At 48.1% G+C, this 26,685-nt stretch overlaps 1 protein-coding gene across 1 annotated transcript in view; it reads right to left on the reverse strand.

Annotated features, from left to right (window-relative positions):
• Nucleotides 1-12,043: 12,043 nt before the first annotated feature.
• LOC147698455 (serine/threonine-protein kinase Nek5-like) overlaps nt 12,044-26,685 on the reverse strand; it is a 70,884-nt gene continuing 56,242 nt past the window's right edge. Inside the window, exon 6 of the mRNA XM_086936244.1 lies at nt 12,044-12,229. Coding sequence (XP_086792370.1) covers nt 12,044-12,229 — 186 coding nt within the window. The remainder of the gene's footprint in view (nt 12,230-26,685) is intronic.

Consider the following 26,685-nt stretch of genomic DNA (forward strand, 5'->3'; position numbering starts at 1 on the left):
TAAGCCTTAATGCGGACAACGTAATTCCATTCCACTCACCTGTCTGCCCATCCTCGTGGCCGAGCTGGAGGCCTTTGGGAAAGTGTCAGGATTTAAAGTGAACCTAAGATTCTTAACCTTTCCTCCCCCAAGGCACATGAAGAGATTTTAAGGGAGAGATTCCCCCTAAAATCTGTCAAGCAACCGATAACTAACCTGGGCACCTTCCTGGCTCCAGCGATAGCGAAAACCCTGGGGATGAACTACTCCGCTCTGGTGGAACAAACGACGAAGCCCTGGATAGGTGGTTGAGACTAAAACTAGGCTGGTTTGGGAGTATAGCAGCGGTAAAGATGATGTGCTACAGTGGATTCTATATGCTTTCCAGACTCTACCCCTGGCCACCCCCCTCCGAAAGCTATAGGCTCTATGCAACTAGCCATTAACAGATTTGTCTCGGGAGGGAAGAAGGCGCGATTACCCATTTCCCAAATGACACAACCTAAGCAGGACGGAGGGGTGCATCTCCCACTGGTGCATAGATATCTTCAAGCCTCCCACCTCCGGTATATTCTGGAGTGGAATCGTCCGCTCTCTGAAAAACACTGGACCTTTATGGACCAGGCGGTAGCTGGAGCAAATATATGGAGGAAGGCGTGGCTCCCGCGTAATTTAAAGGCCTGGGGTTTCTACTCTTCCCCTGTCACTGTGACGACTCTAAAGGTATGAGATGCCATGCCATTTAGGAGAGGCCTGACAACATTCCCCTTGCCGATGCCCCCAATAGTGGACAACCCAGACTTCCCACCAGGCTGTAAATCTGAGGTCTTTCAGAGATGGAGAAAAGTGGGGTGTTAAAGGGTGGTTTCGCTGTTTGATGTAGAGGGCATACTTTCCTATGAACAACTGCAATTGGATTATGGTCTGCCCAAGTCGGACGACTTCCACTACCTGCAACTTAGGTATTGGGTCACTTCACTGACCTATCTAGTGAAAGCCTCTCGGCCGCTTACCCCTTTTGAGAAGTGGCTAACGTGCAAACAGGATGAAACGCATATGATCTCAGAACTGTATGTTATGCTTGCCACAGGGCAGAAGTGGGGGGGGCGTACAAAGGATCAACTACGATAGAAGGAGGAGCTGGGGAGGGTCATCTCGGACAAAGACTGGGAGAACATCCATTACAGGGCAGACCACACAGCCGATAACACTGCATGGACCGAATCATCATACAAAGTCACATCCTATTGGTATCTCACTCCAGCCAGCATTCATAGCTGGGACAAAAATCATACTGAGAAATGTTGGAGGGGGTGTGGCCTTTCCGGCTGCTTAGTGCACTTACGCTGGCACTGTCCAAGGCTGGTGCCCTTCTGGGAGGGGGTGTTGAATGATATTGGCAAAGCCTTTGATACTGAGATCCCACGCTTCCTTGCATACACACTACTGGGGCTATCAAACGCGCTGACATTTTCCCTTCACTCACTGAGGGGTAGACAGATGGCACTGGCATTGCTAGCAGGGCGACAAACGATCCTTGCGCAATGGGGCTCCACGAATGTCCCTGACCACATGGCCTGGCTGCATAGACTTTGGCTGACTCTCGCCATGGAACGCCTCTCACTAGTTAAAGATCACAAGGGCGAGACCCTATGCCGAATTATGGGCCCCATTCATCCAGCTACTGTCGAAGGAGTTTAGGAAGGTAACATGCCCCAAATATCTCCAAATTTTGCATTTGATTCCTGAGGTAGAAGGGGCGAAGACGTCCCGCATGTAGTGGGGCAGACCTTATAAGAAGTCTAGGAGCTCATGGAGGGCAGTATCAACGCTAATGAATCCACGACAGGTGCAGATCTTTTTTCTTTTCCTTTGAGGGGTGGGAGGGAGGGACTTTTGCTTATCTCTTCATTCAGTTCTGTGTTGTTTCTAGATTTGTTCTCATTATTGAAGTTAGGTTTTCTACACAATCCAGACATCGCTGCCAGCCCCGGGGTTGTAGGCACTGAAGCTGTGTAAATGTAACTCTCTCTTTGACCCCACACTGCTGGCCAATATGGTTGTAAGCACACAGTTGTGTATTGCCTCAGGATTGTCACTTAATACTAATAATAAGATTGGTTCCATAAACTCAATGAGGATAAGATGAAGGCATGCTGCTGGGTAATAACTTCTGCAGTAATGCCCCAAGCCCCTTACCAGACTGGCAAGTTGCCTTCTCCAAAAAGCTCAATAAAGAGCTTTGGGATGTGACTGGACCCCAATCTCAAGATGGACCATCAAGTAAAAAAGGTTGCTGCCAGCTGCTATAGCATCTTGACATTATTGAGGAAGGTGAAGAACCTTCTTTCATCTACAGCCAGAAGAGTGATCATACAGGCCCTTGTCCTATCAGGCCTTGATTACGGGAATGACATATATCCTGGTTCACCCAGTTACGTTGTCAGAAGGTTGTAGATTGTACAAAATGCTGCTGCCCGGCTTCTAATGAACATACCGAACATCAGTCTGCTGCTAAAGCTCTAAAAGACCTCCACTGGCTTCCGATGTAATGCCAAGTTCAGTTCAAGTGCCACTGCATTATGCATAGGGGAATTAATAGTAAAAGCCCTTTATTGCTAAGACCATTGGCATCCCAATATCTGCCTGGGAGACTTCTTCTATCTTCCTCATTTATTGAAGGTTCCCCGGATTCGTAGAGCTGATTGGGGTGGACGCTCCACCTCTTTTCTGGCATCCAAACTGTGGAATATATTACCTCTTGAACTTCTGTCTAGTGGAGCACCAATTGACCTTCTGTAAAGCCTTGAAGGCCTGGCTGTTTAGGGATTATTCCTTTGCAGCCCACGATGATCTACGGTTTCTGTTGCAACACTGGGAGGCCCCCGAGTAGCCGTGCACAATATAAAATCTGCAGAATAGAATAGAATAGTTGTGGAAAATCACTTAATCAAAATTTGACTAAAATGTAAATGTGACAGACAGTCCTTGGGGCTGGTCTCTCCTGTGTGCCCTGTGCAGCATGTCCGGCAGGTCCTCCCGCTCAGTGGCTCCCGGATTGCGTACTCAGACAACGCCGGAGGGGAGCGAAGATGGCGGGTGTTAACAATGGGATTTCTGGTTGGCTAAGGCTTGCGCCAAAGCCAGGCAGAAACCATCATTCCTAAGTCAGGGTAAGGAAGTCACCCGCCAAGACAACCCCTGCTCACCCTCTTGGTAGCTTGGCACGAGCAGTCAGGCTTATCTCAGAGGCGATGTGTAAAGCATTTGCGCACGCACCCACCAGCAACAACATCCAAGGCCCCCCACAAAAGGAACTCCACACAAGGTATATGTAAAAATAGCCTTTGTATTGCAAAACACATTAAATAGAAACACACACTTTACAATGTGCCAACAGGCACGGGCAGAATTTACAGGGGATATGTACAGGACAGGGCCACATGGGCCACTGTCAGGAATATGCACTTTTAGAACTAGGATACTTGTTAAAATTAGCACTTAGAATATAAAATCACTGTAGCACCAAATAGCAAATAGAACACACAACCAGTAACTACTGGTAAGAGGTAAGTACCACCCACGCAACCCTAACCACCTTAGGAGAATGTTACGCAGGGAACCAGGACCTCACTAGCATCACCTGTACTAGGAGAAAACAACCACCTAAGTATCACCATACATTTAGGGGTAAGCATGAACAGATTACACATGATGCATCACAACATTCAGAGGTGTAGGGAAGGAAAACACATGATGCATAAACATACATTCAGTGGTGTAAGAACAAGGCACATGACGCATCAAAACACATTCAGAGGTGCAGCACAGGAGAACACATGATGCATAAACAACACATTCAGAGGTGTAAGGAACAAGGCACATGACGCATTAAAACGCATTCAGAGGTGCAGCACAGAATAATTCGCAGAAATCACATTAACACAGAACTTACATCAAAGTCCAGGTTGTGCCACTGCGCCAAAACCTAAACGTTGCAGCTGCCCACTACTTGCTGGGCAGCTGAGGGACAAGACAGGACAGGGCCTAAACGCTGCAGCTGGCACTAAGTGCTGCGCAGCTGGGGAACGCCAAGGTAGGGATGAAGGAGTGCGTCTCACTCCTAAGCCCAAGAACAAGTCCCTAGAAAGGAAAGAACCCTAAACGGTGCAGCTGCCCAATACTTGCTGGGCAGCTGTAGCAAATTGCGACAGGGGCTCTCGCTAGCCCCTCAGGAACCCACACTGCGCAAACTGGGAGCCTTCTAGGCTCTGAAAACAAATGTGGCCCTTGGAATCTTGGGGTTTGGACGTACAACTGTGCCCCCTGAGCCCTCGTGGGCACTAAAACAACAATGCCCGTCGTTGGAGTCTTGTAGACTCTGGAGGAATTGGGCCCAGTGTGGGGGGAGCGGCCCGCTGCCTGCCGGGGCCGCTCTACCACCCAGAATGCCCGGGATCGTGGGAGTCCCTCGTGGGGGACTCAAAAAGAACTAAACGCCAGCCAAGAGCCTCTCTGGCTCTAACAATAATTGCCCCCTGGAGCCCCTCGGGGGCTCGAGATAAATGCTGGTGCCTTCGGTGGAGTCCCTCCTCTGGGGACTCAGAAAGAAACAACTGCCCCCGGCGTTGGAGTCCCTCGTGGACTCAGGAACAGCAGAAGCACTGGGGAGTGACCCGCGGGGACGCCCACACTCACCGGATGGCTGGGAGGCGGCGTCTCCTCCCTGCGGCGTCTCTTCGGCTCAGCACTTGCGGTGGGGTCATTCTCTGGCGGCTGCGGGGCTCTCCCTCGGTAATGGGAGCCTCGCCTGACCAGCTGCCCGGCTTCACCCGGCCCCCCATCTCGGGGCCGGGATTTGGAAATGGAGCCCGCGAGGCTCCGGGCTAACAGCAGACCATGGTTTCCTCCAGGCAGGGGGAAGCGGAAACAACGTCCTCCAGGTCCCGCCCACTACCAGGCGGCTGGCCAGATATCGTCTTCCGGTGCTTCTCCCAGGCCGGCGGTGAATCTTGGGGGCCAAAAGGAGGGGTGGGCACCCTCGACACCCAATTAAGAGATAGAAGCGAGGTGGGCACTCGCTGAGGAACACATAAATGGGGTGGGCTCCCGTATATAAAAAAAATACCATAACGAGCATAATGCAGGGTGGGCACCTGCGATGAATGGGCCACCACAGGGAGAATCCCTGCGCTCGGGATTCCCTCCCACACGGCCACAGGGGAGAGAAGCCCCGCGCTCCCAGGGCACCCACAGGCAGCATCAAGTCCTGGGGCAAGGGGAACAGAACGGAAAAAGGTCCTGGAGGTCAGGGAGGCAAAGCAGGGCCGAGGCCAGCACACAGGGCAGTCCAGAAAGGAGACAGCCCCCATGGCGGTCCCTCCTGGGCCCCACCATCAGCAAAGCCCCCTCTGCCAGCATTCAGGAAGTAGAGGGGTCCTCCAGGCATCCAGGAGCTGGGCAGGGCCCATGGAGGCAAGCCTTCCCCTGGGCCCCAGCAGCAGCACGCCCCTGGTAGATTCAAGTCAGGAACAAGAACATTTTGTAAGGGGACACAGCCCCTTTTTATATAGTGAATTCCTTTGTCTCAGGGTGGGGGAAAAACCAGTCACAGCTAGGTTTGGAGCACTGTTGATGTGCTCAGCCACCCTTTCCTTTCACTGGCCAGGCTAGGGTCATCAGTCGCACCACAGGGGGTGGAGCCAGCATTGTGTGTGGGAAAGTCCAGCCCTATTCAGGTCCCAGGTGCACCACTCCCTCACATCACACATGCTAATCTCAACACTCACCACCGGGGCAGACCCATGGAGCCTGGCACACCAGCCAGCTCCAGCCAATCACAAGCCAGCACATTCACTGCACAGACAGGCACACTTCTAGAAGTGGCACTTCTATATTAGACACAAACACGCTGCACGCATCATTGCGCAGCATTCAATCACACTAGTCCGCACATACCAAACTCGAGTCTGCACACCTCACGCATCAGGAACTACCAGTGACACAGACATTCCCCATGCATTCGTATGGGAGGGCAGGCCAACCTTACTCCAGGCACTCAGAGTGCGCACGCACATTCCACTGGGACACAGTGAAAGTGCACAGAAACCAAGAATCACCATCCCTAGGTCACATGTAAAAAGCAAAAAGTTCAGGGGTGAACCTGCCAGAAGGGCCAAGTCCAACAGCGGGCGATCTAAAGATCTGTTGCGCTTCACTGCAAGTCTACAGTCGTGGTGGGGGCCAGCTGCTGCGTCGGGGAAATAATCGCCCGGTCTGCCCGTTTCCAGGCCTCAGTGGGGGAGCGAGGACAGGTCCCGGACCAGGTGCTCCCCAGAGCACGATCCCGGCCTGGAAGGAGACAAGATGGTGGTGGTGGTCCACGGAGGCCTAGCCAAAAGATCCGCAAATCTTCACGTCGGGCAGCTTTCCTTCAGCAACGGGCCCACTCACACCCCCCAGGCCACGTACCAGCCATGCAAGGGCTCGGGGGCCCACCGAATCAGCGCCGTCTAGGGCAGATCGCAGTTCCATCTAGGTGCGCGGCAACCCCCGCTTCCTTCGCCTCTGCAGGGCCCTCAGGTCAGGTCAGAAACCGGTGCAAAGAGCACCGCCACAGCTGCTAGACTTTTTCGAACCGTCACCTTAGGAAGGTCTACTCAGGTTCGGTCTCCATATAGCTGTTTGGGGACAGGGGATGGAGCAATTACAAAGTGATGTAGTGGCGAGGCCGGAGGGACGAAAACACACTGCCGCAGTGACAGATCTCCGGTCAGTGTTGCATGGGACTTTGTCATATTCATTGAGGGAAGGCCCGTCGGCCATCTTCAAGTCTGCACAGAGCGGAGGGCCCGATTGCAAAGTGGCCATATCACACGCCTGGCACTGACTGTGGGGGTAGTTTAGCTGATCATCGTGCCCCCCCCCTTGAAGCCCCAACAACTGTCAGTGGACACAGCCTCAGAGACTGTTGCTAGGATAGGGAGAGACCTGCTCTACTGCCGGGGGGCTGGGAGAGGAAACTGGGCGCTGTATAGGCCCCTTTCCCGGCTGCGACACCACTGGGGCCCTCACTGGTCTACCGGGCAGAGAAAGGCCTGGTTTTCTGCACACGCCACCCGGCCAAGTGGGTACTGGGAGTCGTAGAGCAAGAGAATCGCCCCGGCAGCACAAGGCCTGATTGAGGCGAGTGACCGGGTACCGCAGACCTACAGCGACGTAGCGTCGGCCAGGTGGTCCCCCGGAGCATGCTCCGGCTTGAGTTCCGACACTTTCATCCTTCCGAGCCTGGAGGGCTGCTGAGTGACATCCTAGTGGATCCCTTGTTGCCTCCCCCATGAGCCCTGCCCAGCACCATGGTGTCAGCCCGAGCGAAGAGGGAGAAGACCCTCAAGGACTTGCTATCAAAGCAGACAACTGGCCCTGACGCAGTGAACGCAACACCCCAGAACTCGGGGCACCCGGAGCAAATAGACGGAGCAGATGGACCAGCCATGAAGGCCTTCATGATGGAGCTATTCTCTGCCATCAAAGAGGACATATTGGATTTGAAGGGCCAACTCTCTGCTGACCTCAAAGAAGTCCGGCGAGACGTGGATGAGGTAGGAGAGAGGGTGGTCGCCCTCAAGGAGCACGAACTACGCCGCAAAGAGTACTTGCACCAGCTACAACAGGAAGTAATCCGGCTGCAGGATCAAAATCTGGACCTCCAAGCCCATGCAGAGGATTTGGAGAATCGCTCATGACGGAATAATTTCCGCATTCGAGCAATCCCATGGTGAGCGGAGGGAGATAACCCGCGATTCTATGTCCTGGCTCTCTTTTGGCAGATCTTAGGAGACGACGGCCCGCAAGAAATTCAGATGAACAGGGCGCATCGCGTGGGCCTGCCCAGAGGAGGGAAGGCCTCCCCACCAGATGTGCTTGTCTGTGTGCATGACATCCAGCTTAAGGAGTAGATCCTACGCAGGGCTCGAGCGGCCCAGCCGATCCAGTTCCCAGGGGCACTCCCCGGCCCTCTTCCAGGATCTTGCCAAACAAAGAGAATTCCGAGTGGTCACCTACTACCTCTGTGACAATGGAATTCCCAACATGTAGGCCATCCCTTTCGCATCATATTCGAGTACCAAGAGAAATTGGGACAGATCCGCTCTCTTGCAGAGACTCTTGCTCTGCTGGAGCTGGACAACACGGTGGATGCAGAGCGGAGGGAGAGCCCCAAAGGCCGGGTCGCACGAAGACTGTCACAATGGCATACAGTTGGGAAAGCGATGGCCTCTGAGAAACCAGACCCGGAGGAGATGGCGAAGGACTGGGAAGCGGTGATCTCCTCCCTTTTGCAACCCCATGACCGCCCGTGTTCCCCTTTAGCACCCCAGTTCAGCATACGGGATGGATGTCATGGAGCGAGGTAGGAGGGGCTCCTGGGTCGACTACCTTTCCTTGCCCAATGGAATGCCCTTCTGTTTTTCTTGGTTCGCCAGGTACTCTGTTCAGTGGTCTGCCACCAGTGGCCTGAACCCCTTTGGTTTTTCTTTGCAGATGGACTTATGTCTACTGTTCCTTCATGGGGTTGAGTTATTCTGGGTTGCCTTTTTATGTACACTTGTAGGGGTTTCTTTAAGGGGTTTCTCGTACAGGACCTGCGCTTGCGTCCCTGCCTTGTCTGCCCACATGCTCTCTGGCCCCTATTTGCGCTCTGTTTCCTCAACCCTATGGGTGTGCCTTGTGTGCTAACCCCATTGGTTATGACTAGAGACCTAAAACTTGTGAGCCTCAATTTTCGGGGCCTGAATCACCCTACCAAATGCGCTGCGATTCTTTCCCTACTCCAACAGGCATATGGCGACATCTGCATGCTACAAGAGACTCATCTGCTTGCTTCCCTCACCAATTCTGGTCATCTGGCGCAGCAAAAAAGAATGGGGTAGCAATCCTTCCGGGGGCTAAATTTGATGGTAAGGTGCTGACTACCTTCTATAAGTCCAGGGGCAGGGTTCTGGCTCTCCGTATTCAGTGGGGGTCCACTTTTCTCACTCTAATTAACATTTATGCACCCAATACACAGCAGGAGCCTTTTCTCCATTGACATATTACCGAAGGCTTGGCCTCCCCTGACTCTGCATTGGTGGTGAGTCAGGACTTCAACTTGGTCATAGACAATGACTGAGACCGCACGGGGTAGTGCTCCACGCACGTGGAAGCTATCTCTCCAGAGGGTAAGCAATGGCTGGCTGAGTGCGGCCTTCACAATGTTTGGCGCCTTTAGCACGCGGACATGCGCGATTACACCCACTACTCGTTGGCACACAAGACATATAGATATGTTTTTGTTCTCGCAGACGCTTCTCCTCAGAATCAGTGATGCCTCTATCGCCATGCACTCAGTCTCCGACCATGCACATATCTCTCTTTCTATACGCCTTGACAGGGGCGGGCACATCCCTGCCAGATGGGGGCTGCTCGTAGGACTCTTACACTCACCTGCCACTGTAGATGGGGTTCAGGCTGAGATCTTAGAATACATCCAACACAACGACACTGGTGAGAAGTGCCTGTCTGTTGTTTGGAAAACCCTCAAAGCAGTGATTCGTGGGGAATTCATTGCAAATTCATCTACTGATGCTCGGAGACGCAAGGAAGTCCGTTCGGGCCTCGAAAAAGAAGTGGCAGAATTGGAGGCAATATATATATAAAGGTACCAGAGCCCGAGGGTGTGGCGGTCACTAGAGAAGCGGATGCTTCTTAAACGCTTAGATCTTGACAGGGCGGAATATGCCCTACTTCGCCTTCGTTTTACTTAGGTAATGGCAGATGTGGGAGAATGTTGGCACAGTGATTGCGTGCCAGTGCAGTGGCGGGGACTTTTACCTCCCTCAAGCAGCCTACAGGCGGGGAGATCCACCTGGACTCCCAGATCGTTGAGGAATTCCGGTGCTTCTACCACTCTCTCTTTAGAGGAGATACACCTGACCCCCCTGACGCTCAAGACTATTTGGATTCTAACAACTTTACTCATCTCCCAAAGGCGCTGGCAGACCCCTTAGGAGACCCAATATGGCTGGACGAGGTTATCTCAGCCATTTCTCGATTGAAGCTTGACAAATCTCCGGGTCCTGACGGTTATCCTGCCCTGTTTAATAAAACATTCTGTCACGAGTTAGCTCCCCTCCTAACACCAAATGCATTCTCTATCTCATAGACAGTGTTCACCGCTCCCAGGTAGGAGATGTGCTTTTTTCCATCGACACTCAAAAGGCGTTCGATTGAGTATGTTGGACATATCTCTTCGACATCTTGCGGGGCTTCAGGTTTGGGCCCGCTTTATTCAATGGGTGCAGTGTATCTACTGTGACCCCGGGCATTTGTTAGAGTTAATGGGCTTCCTCCCCCTTTGAGATCGCCTGGGGTACGAGGCAGGGGTGCCCCCTCTCGCCCCTCTTATTTGCACTTTATATGGAGCCCCTTGCGCAGAAAATCCGCAATCAACTGAGAATCCAGCATCTCAAGTTCGGAGGTGACATCCACAAGATAAGCCTCTATGCAGATGATGCCATCCTCTCCCTCGCACAACCTCTTACCTCCCTCCCCACGCTGGTTGACAAGCTTGAGTCCTTTGGTCGGCTTTCCGGTTTCAAGCTCAGCCTTAGCAAGTCCCAGGTCCTCAACTTGTCCTTACCGCAAATACAGGTGGAAGACCTCAGGCAGACTCTTCCCCTACACTGGTCTAGTGACCCTGTGCCCTATTTGGGCATTCTTCTAACCCACTCACTCCCACGTACGCTAGAGCTGAACTACTCAACCTTAGTGGCTCAGACGTACAAAGTGCTGGACGGGTGGACTAAACACAGTGTATCCTGGTTTGGGCGCATCGCCGTGGTGAAAATGACGATCCTGCAGTGCATACTATACCTAGTTCAGACCCTCCTGTTAGTTCCGCCACCTAAAGCACTGCAGACCTTGCAGCTTGCCATGAATAAATTCATTTGGGGTAAAAAGAAAGCGCGCCTTTCGGTAGTGCAGCTATCGCGCCCCAAAGGGGACAGAGGGATGAATCTGCCTCTAGTTCACAGATACCTCCAGGCAGCGCACCTTCACTATGTGCTGGAGTGGAATCACCCACTTTCAAAGAAGCACTGGACCTTTATGGACCAGGCAGGTGCTGGCATGAATGTCTGGCGTGAAATCTGGCTTCCCCGCCGGTCACGTTCATGGGGCTTATACTCCTCCCCGGTCACGGCGGCGACAATGAAGGTGTGGGACGAGGTGGCAGTCTTGAAAGGTCTTACCACCTTTCCATCCCCGATGACGCTGATGGTAGACAACCCAGATTTTCCCCCGGGAGTTAAGACTGCAGTTGCTCAGAGATGGAGGAAAGCTGGGTGTAAGCGTTTTGGCCACTTATTTGATCTTGAGGGCCTCATCCCGTTTGATCGGGTTCGACAAGACTATGATCTTCCCCACACTGATGAGTTCTATTATTTGCAGCTCCACCACTGGGCTACCACTAAGGCCTATCTGCCACACGTCTCTCGTAAGCTTACCCCTTTCGAGAAATGGATAGCGAACAAGATCGATGATAAGCACCTCATAGCAGAACTTTATGTTCTCCTCACTCAGCGCACACACAGGTAGTCGTCTTGCGGCCAACTCCGGTGGGAAGAAGAACTGGGTCGGGCTCTCAAATTCAAAGAGTGGGACAATATTAATTATAGGGCTCGCCACACGGCATACAACACTGCAGGGACTGAATTTACATTTAAAGTAGCATCTTATTGGTATCTCACATCAGCACGGATCCACCAATGGGACAAAAACCACACTGAAAAATGCTGGCGGGGCTGTGGCTTGACAGGCTCTCACGCACATCTTCTTTGGCACTGCCTGAGGCTAGAGCGTTTTTGGGAACAGGTACTTAATGATATTGACACGGCATTTGAAACTGAGATTCCCTCGTTTCCCAGCTTACACTTTGCTAGGGCTATCGAATCCACTCACCTTCCCATTACGGTCATTTCGAGGCAGGCTGATGGCATTGGCACTAATCGCAGCTCGCCAGGCGATCTTAGTCCACTGGGGTACTCCCACGGTCCCGGATCATATGGCCTGGCTCCACAGGCTCTGGATGACCCTTGCCATGGAGCGACTCTCGCTGGTCCAAAATCAGAAGAGTGAGAAATACGCAGAGCTTTGGGCTCCTTTCATAACGTTGCTGTCGAAGGACCTCCGTGAGGTCACTTGCCCCAAATTCCTGCAAGTGTTACGTCTAATACCATCAACTGCGGAGTAGGTGACGCCCTGTGTACGTGAGAGGGAGGACTGGAGGGTGGGCATGGTGGGGGGCATGGGTCGCCCTGCGACCCCTAATATCTTGGTACGGGTTCCCCTTTGTTTTCCTTCTTCATGGGAGGCGATTGGGTGGGTGGTTTTCTTTATTTATTTGTTGTTCTCTTTCTAGGTGGGTGCTCGTTTCTGGACTTATGAGGTCCTTGACAGAGTAGGCTTTATCTAATTGCTGGACTTAACTCTGAGCGCTACCAGCCTCTGGGATGTCGGCATTAATGCAATAGTGTTCTATTCTCACTTAATGCCTCATTTGTTAGCCGCCGGCCCCTGTGGCTGTAGGCAAATGGCTGTGTACAAATGTCGAGACACCTACCAATTAACTCAATAAAAAAAATGTGTTCCATAAAATGTAAATGTGGGAGATATTGCTGTAAGTGTGTGCAACAAAAAGATTTAAGCTACCACTTGATGAATACAGTCTAGCATAATTTTCCATCACTTCCCATAATGTGCAACGTTCTGTTGCTCTTGGGCTAGGTTCATGCTATAGAAATACCAACACATGCATGCTTATACTATGTGAAGAGATAATTCGCTTATTATTCTCTGTGTATACTCCTTCCTGTTGAGCTGTTTGTGGGCCCCTCTCATGTTGTGACAGCCAGATGGAAGCTCCCTACAATTTTCTTTATTCCAGTTTATTCTTCACACCTCAAGTCTGCTTTTCAGTGAATGTGGGAGCACATTTGTGGGCACATTGGGAGATTCCTCCCACACTCATCTTCTTGTTCCTTAGAAGCATTTTATCATTATGCAATTCATGCTTCTTTTAATCAGATAAGACACTTTTCTTTTCTGTGCATCGGACAGGGGGCGTTGCTATCATTGGTGCAGCAGGTGCAGTGGCACCGGAGCTCAGAGCCCGGCGGGCCCGTTGAACCCTGACAATTGCTGTATTTACTACCACAGCAGCATTAAAAGTGGCCATTTCTTCTGCTTGCACCAGGCCTATGGCATTCTTGCTAAGCTGCTTCCTCAGACATGCATAGGACCTGCTTGCTAGCAACCATCTTGCAGAAATCTGATGCTTGCAGGTCTGGTGTTCACACTCTGCGCTCCAACAGTGGTCGGTGTGTCAGGGGAATGCATTGAAGATAAACGATCTGGCTTTAATGTGCTTACAGCATGATAGAACAGGCATGCACACATGCCTTTTCCATGCATTGCCACATTAAACCCTGAACTATTGGCCTTCCAAACCTGAATGGTTCCCAGTGTGACAAATGGCTCCACCATCATTTTTAGTACTAGTAGCCCCCCCCCCTCCACCCACCCCCAAGTTCAGGTCTAGTTGTGCCCCTGATTCACATCATGGCTAGCTGCATCACTGTGGGTTCTAGTGTATTCATTAGCATATATTGTAGGACCACCTGCGTTTCTGCTTAGCAATTTGTTGTCCGCTAAAATACTTGAAAGAAGGACAGACACTTAGAACCCAAGATGGCGGCTCTGAAGAATGCTAAATTAGGAATTCTGCTCCATAAGCCACACAACTTGGAATGTTACTCTTTTGCAAAAATCTTCCACCCCAAATCTAAACGCCAACAGAAAGCATAAGAGAAACTGCAAACTAGTGCCACACTACCAACAAACAGTCCATGTAAGAGATCTTGGCACCTTCTCTGGACATATTCTCCCCACCGGCTCACCCCAATCCACCAGTGATATATGTGCTGACTGGGACTATAAGAATAGTTTTCTTTTTTTTCATGTGAAATTCAAATATTTTCCACAAAAACTATGAAAAATGTGCAGTGGTTGTGAACTTCTAAGCAAATTATGCACTTGTGCACAAAATCCATGCAAGTTACTGGTGCGAATATGTTGAAGGGTGCTCATGAGAAAGGGCCAAGCAGCATGTGCCTTTCCATAACATAGCCACTAGGTCTCGCCTTTGGGACCTTATACGTGTTTAGCCATGCAACAGTTAATGTTGTTGCACCAAGGATATTGTGCTGCATTACTAAATACTTATAAGGTCCCAAATGCGAGACCTATTGGCTATGCCAATGCTTGTTTATGTTACCATTGGTTTGCTGTTTTTCATAACTTAATTTTCTCTTTGAAAGCATTGTGGTGGAAGTTAGGTCCCTGAGAGCAGCCCTTCGGTGTGTCTTCAGTTCTCTTTGTTTGGCCACCTCCCCGGATAATGTATATTTTAAGGAACTCCAATATTATAATGTTGCTTGGAAGGCAAAATAAAAGACGACAATAAAGTTGTACCCGATTGTCGTTTCGGAGGCTCCATTTTGTTTTGACTTTTAATTGTTTATAGAGGGAATAGGCAAATATTGAACAACTGTAAATGATTGAAATGCAGTGATACAGAATCAATTTTTGGAAGGTAGTTGAGGTGGTATTGATACTTATGTTGTAACCTGATGATCTATTAATGGCTGTGGAATGTAATACTGATCCTAGCATTTTGTGTACGTAGAAGTACCTAAAAGTGTAAAGGTTTTGCTCAAATTGAATGGAGAAAATTCCAGCCCAGTTACTCAATTAAAAAGTATTCTACTTCATCTGGAGAAAGAGGACTCCCTAACGCTTCTCTCAGATGGGGCATCTGAGCTGAAGTGTCCTAGTGGCTTGAAGGCATCAGTTGGTGCCATGCAGTCTTTATACATCATCACAAAACTAAATAAAAGGAACTACAATTCTTCATTCTAAGTTTCTTCATTGAAAATCCTCATTATGTCAACGATTTCAATTCATCGTGTTTCGTTCCACTAGACATATTTGTTGAACAAAAAAGAATAAGAATGCTTATATAATGCAGAGTGTCCTTTTGTATTCTCCGTCCTGCAGATACCATTCGGTTTTTTGGGGGAAATTTTTGGTTAGCTGCTATTCTTTAGAAAGCATGCCCTAAAAGAGAGAATGATTGAGCTTGGGCTCGGAATGAGAAATAAACGAATGAAGCAGCAGTGCCCCAAAACCAAGGAGCGATACATAATTACACAGACCTCACCACAAAATTCCGTTTACCATTATATTTCCCTGTAATTATATTCATTTTTTACCGTAGGTTCGACTGTATGGAAATACAGCATACTACAGGTGTAGAAAGAGGTGAGCGCCAAGCCCTTTCTTCTTAAATATGCAGTCATACAATTGCCCGCGCGCTTTGGGAGTTGCATAAATGACTGGCAGTGTGTTCCATTCGAGGCCTATGTAGGGTCGGTTGACAGCTGTGCGCATTGGCATGCTGGGAGCAATGGTAGCTGCAGACAGGAAAAAGCTGAAATCCTATGTCTACCCTGATAGCGTTCCTCTGTCGGAAAAATGAAGGTGAGAACATTTGTCCAGCTTTGCGTGGGGGGCGGCTAAGTGGGACAGTGCTGATGGCAGTATATATTTCACAGTGAATTGCTGTCCTTGTGGGAATAAATGCCTTGAACCGGTCGGCGCGAGCCAGCCTTTCCTGCTCAATCAGCAGCCATGGGGCTCGGCTTTGTCCTCGGGTTTGCTCTCGGCCAGAGAATTTAGAAAACAAGCCTAAGTCCGCGAGTGGTGGAGCAACTAAAGGAAATTTAAAAAACAAGCAAAAGTGATGCGGCCACCCCTGAAAGTGAAAAGGAAAATGAAACTGACGAGGAGGGAGTGGAAGAAGGGAGGGGGTAGGGGAGGGGATTCACGTGCTGGAAGTCTGGAAGGCTTAATGAGGCTTGACAGAAACCCACATGGCTGCTGCACGTGTGCACACACATGTGCACACAAGATTTAGGCCAGGAAAAGCCTATGGTAGCACTTTTAAAAGCCTGTTTACTAAATTTCTCGCAGAGCAGCGCATGTGCTGGCTCAGCGAGACCTAAAAATGACTGCAAGTTACTCATGTGACAATGTTTCAGAGTACTCGAGGAATAAGCTGAGCAAGTTATGCACTAGCAAACAAGATGCCTACGAGTTCTTGGTACCAGCTGATGTTATGTTCAAGGCAGAAGAAAGGCAATCAGGAAAATCTGCAAACACCTTGCAAACCAGTAATTGCAAACTATGCAAAACTATATTTATGCAATGAAAACTGCACATCCTGGTGTGGTGTATTCTGGCGGTGTTATAGATTAACATATGTAGTAGACTTTAACATAATGTTTATTTACCATGAGTTTTGCTTGTTCAGACTCTGCAGAATAATTTCTTTTTTATGTGCATATTGCCACATGCCTCCAGTTCTAAACTACCCTTCTTAAAGAGAACGTTATACGTCTGCACAGATTAATATTAAAGCATCTAAGAAGTAAAACTTTACTTGCAGAACAATCTTATGAGCTCGCCAGTTTGGGGAATAATTGGGCTCCAAATGCAACTTACAAGAGCACTTATGATGCTTAGAATAATAGTTTTGTGTCCATCAAAGTGTGTCTATTGCCAACATAGGGTTCTCAGTTTGAGAGGGGCCCTCACCAGCCCCACAGAGCCGCTGTAGAATGAAGTCTAGATAAGACCCCCTCTGTTAGAGACGAGGGAGAGGGATTGTTGCAGGAGTCAGCAGTTATTCTAAATGTTGTGTGTGTGGGGGTGGAATCTGGGTTATGGTTCCTCATCCATAACCTGCAATGCACTTTCTTGGAAGCCTGTCTTACTTCTAACTTCCTTGGCATTCCTATGAGCAGAGCCCAAAGGATGGGGTAGGAAGTGCCCATCTGTCTCCGTGGGGTTTGATATCTAATTTGGGGTGACCCCTAAACGGAGCGGTACATGTCACCTGGTGGTGATCTGGAGTGTCACCTGTTGTTGGTCGCTCCAGGTCTGCTCTCATTTCTCACTGCCCTCCAGATATTGAGATAAAACGTTTATCAAAGGTGCACAGAGCAAAGGGGTTACTACCTCCCTTCAGCCTTGCTGTAAAAATCCACCTGTAAATGACTTCGCTTGAACCCCCCCTGTGCTGCTGCCTGTCCCTGGGCTGTCCATGCTGTGGATCCAGCTCTTGCTTGTTTCGAGTCAGTGCAACCGGTTATCACCGCTAATCCCCTCCAAAACAAGGGACCATAAGCCTTAACGTTACCCCGGGCAGTAATTGCAGCCACTGTTTTGTCCCTCGTTGCCTCTTAACAATGACTTCAGAGCACTCAAGCTGATCCTTACCATCACAGATGACCATTTAACTCCCTGACTGACAATTATCTGGGTGTATCGCTCCTCCACAATGGTTCACTGTCACTTCCACCCTCTCACTTTCCACTTGCCCCCTCCATGGGTGAGCCTGTCACTATACCCTGCATTGAAGTGAACCCGATGCTAATAATGTCCCTCCTGCATCTCTGACCTCCCTTACTTCACTGAAACAAGGGCAACTGGTCACTAATCTGCAGTGTCAAACCTGCCTTGAGGCTGCTGGTATCCACCCATTCACCCCTCAATGAGGATTACACCTACTCTTTCTGCTGGCATCCACTTTCCAAATATGTACTCTGTGCTTTTGAAAATATCTCACAACCCAACACCCAAGCTGGATCTATTTCGTTTTAACTTGTCAACTACATTATCACCACTGCAAGAAATTGAATTATTAGTTGAGGGAGGTGAGTACCCATTTCAAGTAATAATGAGAATCCTTGTCAGGGTGAACCACTAAAGTCACTAATTAAACCCCAGCTCAATCGCCTGGTAACTATAGCACAAAGCAAACAGGCTTAACTAAGGGGCAATGTGTAAGTATTTATGCAATATTACACAGTATCAAAGTCAAAATGCAAAACAATACAAAATTCCAAAACAAATTAGAAAAACAGAGTACAATTTAATAAACAAAATGGCAAACATCCAATAAGGAAAACAGGAGATATCAATTTTCAAAGTTTTAAGTAAGAATTGAACCAAGAACTCCCAACAGGGGTGGCACTTCCATGTGGGCGGAGGAGCGTCATCCCACTGCTTTCTCACAGTGCGAGAAGTTCAAGTTCAAGTTCAAGTTCAGGAATTTGTATAGCGCACTACTCACCCAGAGGGTCTCAAGGCGCTTGGGGGAGGGGGTGCATTATTTATCGAATAGCCAGGTTTTAAGTTCCTTTCTGAAGGAAATGTGGTTCTGTGTAAGGCGGAGGTGAGTGGGGAGAGAATTCCAGGTCTTGGCCGCCAAGTAGGAGAAGGATCTTCCTCCCATGGTGGATCTGTGGATGCGTGGAACTTCGGCGAGGGCTAGATTGGAGGATCTTAGTTGGGATTTTAGGTTTCTGCTTCTCACTCTGCGAGAAAGCAGAGTGTTTGGTTGGGGGCTGGCGGGTGGGCGGGCCTGCTTTAGGGGAGGGGAGGAGTGGCTTACCCACTATTGTGGCGCTGACTGTTTGGTCAGCCCTTTGGGCCGACCAAACCAGCCATGTGCACTCCATTTTCTCCATGTAGGCTGCCGGTGAAGGTAAGTTTTCAATTTTAAATTAACCCCCCCATGCACGCAACCCTCCTGCCCCACCACTCCCGAGTCTTGCCTGCCGCGACTGAGCCCAAAGTGACAATAATAGTTAATGGTCACAGTAGAACGGGTCCTAGGTGCAATTTGACACTGACCACGATTGAGTGCGGGTCAGACACACTAACAAAGTTTGTCCTGGTCAAACATTTTATCTTCTGACTTTAGTCCCAATCCACCACAGGAGAACACTTCTAAAGCCCACCAGGACCCCAAGGGAGACACTTAGAGCACCATTTCCCAAACTGTGGCTCGGGACCTACCGATTTTTGGTGGGTTGGGAAAGTCCATGCAATAAATAAAGATGCCTTTAAATGCTGTGTTTATCATGTCGCATTTGCTGTGCTTCAAACACAAAGATCAAATCTCAGGCTATGTATTCCGACAAATTGCTGCTGATTCTTTTAACATGGAATTCGTGTGTATTTTTCTTTCTCTGACTGAAAAGTCGGAGGAGTTTTTAAAGAGAATTATGTGTCAATCTTGCTGGAGCACAGCAAAGTGTGATATTGTTTTTTTTTTGCACCACACACCAAAACATAAATACCTGTAAATGGACTGTATACATTCAGCTGTTAGGAAAAGCCATAATTAAGCACATTACTTTGTAATTCTGCAGTGTGCTGGAAACTACGATTTTAATAGGATCAAAACAAATCAAGACATTGCGATGCACAAATGATAAATAATACCAGAAACCAGATTTCCACACACATTATCATCATAGAACTTTGTTTTGATTGCTGTGGATCATAAAAGTATAGACAAACAAGACAACCACAGTACACATTCCACACATTAGCACTTGTGCGCTATAAAGTTTTATCACTAAACAGTATGTCTGTGCAAAGTTAGAGGCCATTTCAATGGGAAAATGTGCCATCTGTAAATGATAATGTGGTACTAAACAATGCTTTAGGCACATTAAAAAAAATCAGTCTGTCTGAAGTCCACTAAAGGTAGGTGAGTCACGAAAGTTTGTTGTTCAAAAAAGTGTGTTGTGGTTCTAAAAAGTTTGGGAACCACTGACTTAGAGACTCATAGGGTGGCAGGTGGAGTCAAGCCCAGGTCTAGTTGCTACTGATCAGCTGGTCAGTTGAAGATAAGCCACTTGGAGCTTGTTGTGTCCCTGTAGATTGAACAAGAGGTCAGCATTTTGACTCTTCGTGTCCACTTCGCTAATGAGGGTACTAGAGGAAGGGAAGGTTCCAGTCTTCTACGCTCTTCTCAGACAGCAGATTTAGTTCTCTTTTGATCTTCCCCTCGTCTGGGACTGTCCTGAAGTGTGTGCCAATCGATGCCACATGTATTACTGGCATGACCTAGAGGGCGGGAATGACCCCTGAGGGTGCCCTAAACAATAGGAGACAGGTTCCCAGAGCTAACCCTACAAATGTGAACATTTTCAAAATGGGTAAAGTCTTCAGCCACACTAAACCTGGATTCTGTGGGCTGGGGTTAAGTGTGGAGTATACTAGGGTAATCCTTGTGCCCTCACACATCTATCATTACAATCCAGTTCTGAACAGCCCCTGCACCCCCAACAAACGCAGAGACAAAATTCTGATAAAATCAAAGCTGAGCTTTTGGCATCCAGACAGTGGGTACACATAAAGTGTTTTATCATTCTCTTGTCCTCCTTTGAAGTGCACCCCAAATGTTATATGTAAAACTCCAGCAGACCTGTCAAGCAGGATGTGACATTCAAGCAGAATTTCACATTCTAATCTCAAAGGGGATGCTCACAGCCTCTAAACCAGGTCTGGGGGAGCGCCTCTTCCCTCTGGGGTTGGTGCCCCCTTGCAACTAGAAGGACAAGTGGAGTGGCAGGCCCAGGCGCGAGATACATCTCCTTGTGACAAGGGAGGCCCCTTTGAAGTGCATCACCGAGGCCTTAGGCAGGTAAACAGTAACTTTTCCAACGTGTCTTTCCGGTAACAGTTGGACAAAAATGTGACTTTACCATTAAATTGTAGTTTGTTTAACTATTAAATAGAGTCCTTGAATTATTTTGCTAGTTGTTACAAACTTGAAATTAGCATTATAAGGTGTTTTAATGTAATCCAGCACTTCCCTATGGAAGCAGCCAGCCTCGCTACAGTGAAAATAGCTTTTATGTTTTTTCACTGGAAGAACATGCAGAATATTAAACTTCTACATATCCTGCTTTTAAACAGCTGGCATCCTGCCCAATGGACAAAAGGGCCTACATTAAGGGTGACGTATTCATATTTAAAAGGAAGGTTTGGGCCTGTCAAAGGGGTTTATTTTGAAAGGTTGAATTGTCAGGTTAAAACTGCACAGCCAGGCTACAGTGGTAGCTATGGAAACATGCTTTACTCCATCACTGCAGTGGTTGACACAATGAGTGCCGCAGCGCACTGGTGACATTCAACTTACAGGCCCTGGGTACACTTTGGGTACTATATGCTAGGGACTTATAGCTATGTTAAAAATGCCAATCAGGAGTATATGAATGTTGCCATGTTGAAAAGAGAAGCACAAGCATGTTACCACTGGTTAGCAGGGGTAAAGTGCGCAGAGTTGCATAGCCAGCAAGAATAGGGTTCAGTAATAAGGCCAATAAATCCGGGTGACGCTGAAGAGAGAGCAAATTTCCAACACCCACCCCAGACCTCGTTCCTGCACACTTACCTCATCCAGGTAACATGCAGCTCGGATGCTGTCTCATTGGTTTCATCAATGCTCAGCGCCAGTCGAGCCTGGCTAGAAGGCTATATAGGTAGGAGTGAGATGCCAATCTCCCACCTGCCGTACAACAATCCTGCTGATCATCTGGCAGTTCTAGGCTATATGCAAAGACTGAAGACACCCTTTAACCCATAGAGTATATTGCGAGGAACAGTTTGGCACTTGTTACCTGGTTTTTTGGAGGATTAAGATGCCAGGCCATTCCCGGCCTCTCTCACAAGGCAAGCCATGACAAATTAGAGCCAGAGCAAGCTGTGTGTCATTTCCGGCTGCCTTAATGGACACAGCAGAGCAGGGGCAGGAAGAATAAGTGTGACTCTATGTGACCAGAAATAACTTCTCCAGTCCTGGGCTTTTCTGGGATCTCTTGTTTTATTTCTGTGTGTTTGTCCAGTTCAATGGGAATATCTCCCAGAATGCACTGCTTTGTTAAATGACAGGGCATGATTTGAAACAGACTGTCACGGGGCATGGAATCATTTAACAAGTGCTGGCACGGCACTCCCACCAGAGCCCTGTAACCCATTTAAGGAATGACAGCTACCGGAGCCTTCCATTCCCCACCACATTATCGTCGTTGCACTCACTCCTTCATTTACCCGTTCACTCACTCGCCCCTCTACCATCCATCCATCCTTACACCTATCGGGCCCTCTATTAATGCACTGAGTCACTCAGTGCACGTGGTGCCCATTGATCCATCTATACCAGTGGTTCCCAAACTTTTTTGACCCGTGGCTCCCTTGACCTAATTGGCAGTTGGCCGTGGCTCCCCACCATTTTTTCACTGGTAGCCGGGTGGGGGAGATGTAAGCCCAACCTCGGGAGTACTTCCTGTTGTCTTCCTTAATTTAATTGGGATGCAATCAAGGTATTATAATCATATTTCTAACAAAATAAAAAGATAACATTTGTTTGATAAAAACTTGTTAAGTGAGAAACGATACAATGAGGAAGACGAAAGCAGACGTAGCAGACAATAGGAAAGAGTATATCATATCTCTTCATGTAAGTTTCTTTGCAGAGACGAAAGTTAGAAATATACTTACAGTCCACAATACATCAGTTCATACTTTAAACCTGCCACGTGCGAGCAAGAAGATCGTTTTGTGAAAGTGTTTAAATTTTAGCTTCTTCATCACAAAAATCAATTTTGTAAATGTTGAAAGGCACCTTTTTTCTAGTGAGGGTTAGGGAAGTTGCAAAATAGGTAAGAGATTAATTTGGCTTGGGGGACCAAAATTTGAGAAACATCTTTTTTTTAGCATTGAAACAAAAGGTCTTAATTTTGACCTTGGAACCTGCAGTCCTGGGTCCTAGTCCCATTTCTGTGATGTCACCAAAATCAATTGATTGCAGGCAAGATATTTTATTTATTAGTAAATGGAACTGCTAAAATGTGCTTATGAAAAAATCATGTAAGCTAATTACTTGCAGCTGGTGTGCAGTCTAGTAAATAGTTGTTTAATAATGGCGATTTTATGTTCATGGTTCATCGTAAGACACTCCAACAGTGCTTCTTCTGGACAGGTACATGACATATATGCATCCTGTTGAACACTGATCAAACTGCACCTTTGCCCAAGAAGAAAAAACAGAGTAAACCACCTCCCCTATTTGTGGCACACAGGTTAATTCATGAACGTTGTGCTATAAGACATAAGTACATGCAAACATTTATTTCATACGATTGTAACTGATTACGTGTCATATCATAAACTCATGCCCATAGTACAAGTATCAACCATAGCAAGGCACAATACTAAATGGAGTGAGATTTGTCACGGCCCTTGGTCATAATTAGCTTTACACTACAAGCCCTTACTTACCGATTTCCCTGGGAAGAGGGTCCCACGAGGCGAGGCACTGGCACTGCACAACACTGCGGGCAGGAACAACACGACTGAAACGCTCTGAGCTGCGTCGGCAGAGTAATGTGAAGACTACCAGGGCTTAATTTGTGCCGGTGCTTTCCGGTGCTCAGCACCGGTACTTTATTGTCAGGGCCGGGGCTATACATGTCTTTCAGGAGGCAGTGTTGGTGAAGATAATTTTTCAAAAATACAGACACAGAGTGAGACGGCTTAACTTTTCCCACGTCGTCTGTGCTGCTCAGCTTCTCGCTGTCACCCATTCATCAAGGCATGCCCTGACTCCTGGCTGGCTGGCGGCTGTATTTCAACTTTCATGCTTTCACTAATAAAAACAAGCATTTACAATGCAATGGTTTCGCCTTTGGAAAAGTTAGAGTTATTGGCATTGCTCATGACATTTCTTTTTTTTTCTACTTATAAATAAATGGCATTGTTATTTGCATTGCCAACAGCTCTCTCAGCCCACACAGCCCTCACAGCCCACACAGCTCTCACAGCCCACACAGCCCACACAGCCCTCACAGCCCACACAACTCTCACAGCCCACACAACTCTCACAGCCCACACAACTCTCACAGCCCACACAACTCTCACAGCCCACACAACTCTCACAGCCCACACAACTCTCACAGCCCACACAACTCACGGCCCACACAACTCACGGCCCACACAACTCTCACAGCCCACACAACTCTCACAGCCCACACAACTCTCACAGCCCACACAACTCTCACAGCCCACACAACTCTCACAGCCCACACAGCTCTCACAGCCCACACAGCTCTCACAGCCCACACAGCTCTCACAGCCCACACAGCTCTCACATCCCTCACAGCTGTCACAGCCCTCACAGCTGTCACAGCCCTCACACTTAAGTTTTTAAGGCACTCCTGATGCAGCAATATTTTACCTGAAAATCCCGAAAGCATGGATTGTGATAATTTCCGGTTATGGTGTTACCCTTCCATTAGGAGACTGCCCTGAGGGTTTTAGAGTTATTGCTGAAATTGTTATTTTTACATTTCAGCATTTGCCTTCGACACTCAGGGCTATATTACATGGACACACTTTGCCAGGTCTTACCTAGTGTAAAGTCTCCTTGAATAAGAATCAAGATTCCGCCTTTTAATTGTAGCTCTATATGTACATATTGTATTTCAATTTATTGCTCTCAATATCTTCCTGTATCTTTTTACTCGGCTGAGAGGATGTCATTATCAAACCTATGTAGAGACACAATGACTACAGCATTAGGAGTAACCTAAAAATCAAAAGAAAAGTTTGATTCGCTTTCTAAAAGTCAGTGTGTGAAACACAACAGGCCTGAAAGCACTCGTCTGTGAGGTCACTACCTCTTCCAGGCTCATCACAGGTGAGTAATGTTAAACACTGCCAACACTGCGAATGGAAGAAAGTAGAAAACCCCTTCCACTCCTAAATCAAAGAACACATTCCTGAATTTCCGATTAAGGAAATTTCACCCGAAAATCAAGACAAGAGCTACACTGCTAAGGAGCACCCGCCTTTTAACTGCAGTAAAATGAGCCTGAAATGTTGAGCTCTCAGGGCCATTATATTAAATGTGGCCTTACCAGGCACCTGTCAAAGATGATGAATGGATCAGTGTATTTTTGGAACCCGTCAAAGTTAGATTAATAAGAGAAAGAGTGCAGAGTGTTTGATTACCCATGCTGGCTGAGACACCACTTACATGTAAAATACAGCAGCAGTGGTTCCACGCAGGCAGTGGTTCCAGGCAGCTTTGTGTCGATCAGAATCTAAGAACGAAGCAAGATCGTTCTTAGGAGAGTCCAAGTCCACAAGGGAGGTGGCCAAGCGCATAGAAGGGAGCAGGGATGGGGTATGTGCATCTTACCAGCCTAAAAAAAAAAACTTGCCATTTTGAATCGGAGAACAGGTGAATGAGACTGACAGGATACCAGTTCTCCGGATGGAGTTTTTTTTACTATTATTATTATTTGACATTTGCATGGTGCGTGGAGTGGCATGGTCTGATATCACAGCACTAGGGGTTGTTCCGGGATAACTGGCACGTTTATGAGGTGGACCATTGCAAGCTGGTGGCTCACTAGGATTGTGGGCATGTGTGAACGTCCAGTAGTGTGAGTAGTGCCACTTTACAGAACTACTTGAAAGATGAATAGCATGTTTGCTCTTGTGAACATTATATGGTTTTGGCATTTTGCAAACACCTGAAGAGGTGGTGATACAATTCTATGACAGAGAAATGGTGCTCGCAATGGCAGTATTTGACAAGAGAAGGCCTTCACTGTGAAAAGGGAGAGGTGGCTGCTCTCCCTCTCTCTCGAGATACCAAGCAGCAAAAAGTCTCTGTGAACACGTTGCTGCTAGAAAAAGAAAAGGCAGGCACTTCTTGGCCGAGGACGTAAAAGCCAGCCACAAGCAAACAAGGAGCGGATGAGGCTCCACAGATCTTTGAAAAAAAGCAAAAGTATTTTAAAGCGCCACAGTACCTACTAGTACAGTTTCAGGGGTATGAACGCAGAAGTGATTGATTTAAACTCTGCAACTTTATGAAACAATCTCTCATATTCCTAGCAGTTGACAGACCACCAGGCTAAAAACACTGAAGATATGTGAACCTTGCTGTTGAACTGCCAGGTGTAATAGACAAGGATTCTTCCAGTTATTAACAGGGTGCCTCTGTCCTAAGGAACAGGATGAATGGTTTAAACTGAGACAAAGTTCACCCAGACTGAATGAAGTCTGTTCTACGATGGGCAGACTCTTGCACTGCTTAAACACCCCAGAGCTGAGAAAGGCACCAGCTCAGAAATACCAGAAGCCGGGTTCACTCTTGGTTGCGAGTGACGAGCGGCTGGAGGTGGTCTCTTCAGAAGACCCTGTACTTATCCCCCGTCGTAGATGTACACTTGGACAATCACCATTCTTCCATAAGGCCAGAGCTGGGATCTGCCACTCTACTGTAATGGAGAACACAAGTCATGATTTTATAAGGAGTTCCTAGTCCAGAGCAATATACTGTTCTTTTAGTCTTCAACGGTTCATCTCACACAGTTCACTAGCATGTTACACTTTCCATGGGACAACTCATCTACAGGTCACCCAACACCTGAACATAATCACAATACCCTGAAACAAAAGACAATGCAGAACCTGTACCCAAACATCTATACACACCTCGCTGAAACCTTCTACTGATCTCCTCAAGAGACTATCTTTGCATTTCGATCTTCTGACAGAATGAGGCCGTTTCTGCACTCCCAGAGCTGGCATATCAAAGTGCCTTCACCACGTAAGTAACCTGCCTTTAGAACGAATTACACTGTCAGACAGCTGCAACATCACTGAGCCCCCTGG

The sequence above is a fragment of the Lissotriton vulgaris genome, chromosome 8 (assembly GCF_964263255.1).
Source record: "Lissotriton vulgaris chromosome 8, aLisVul1.2, whole genome shotgun sequence".
NCBI lineage: Eukaryota > Metazoa > Chordata > Amphibia > Caudata > Salamandridae > Lissotriton > Lissotriton vulgaris.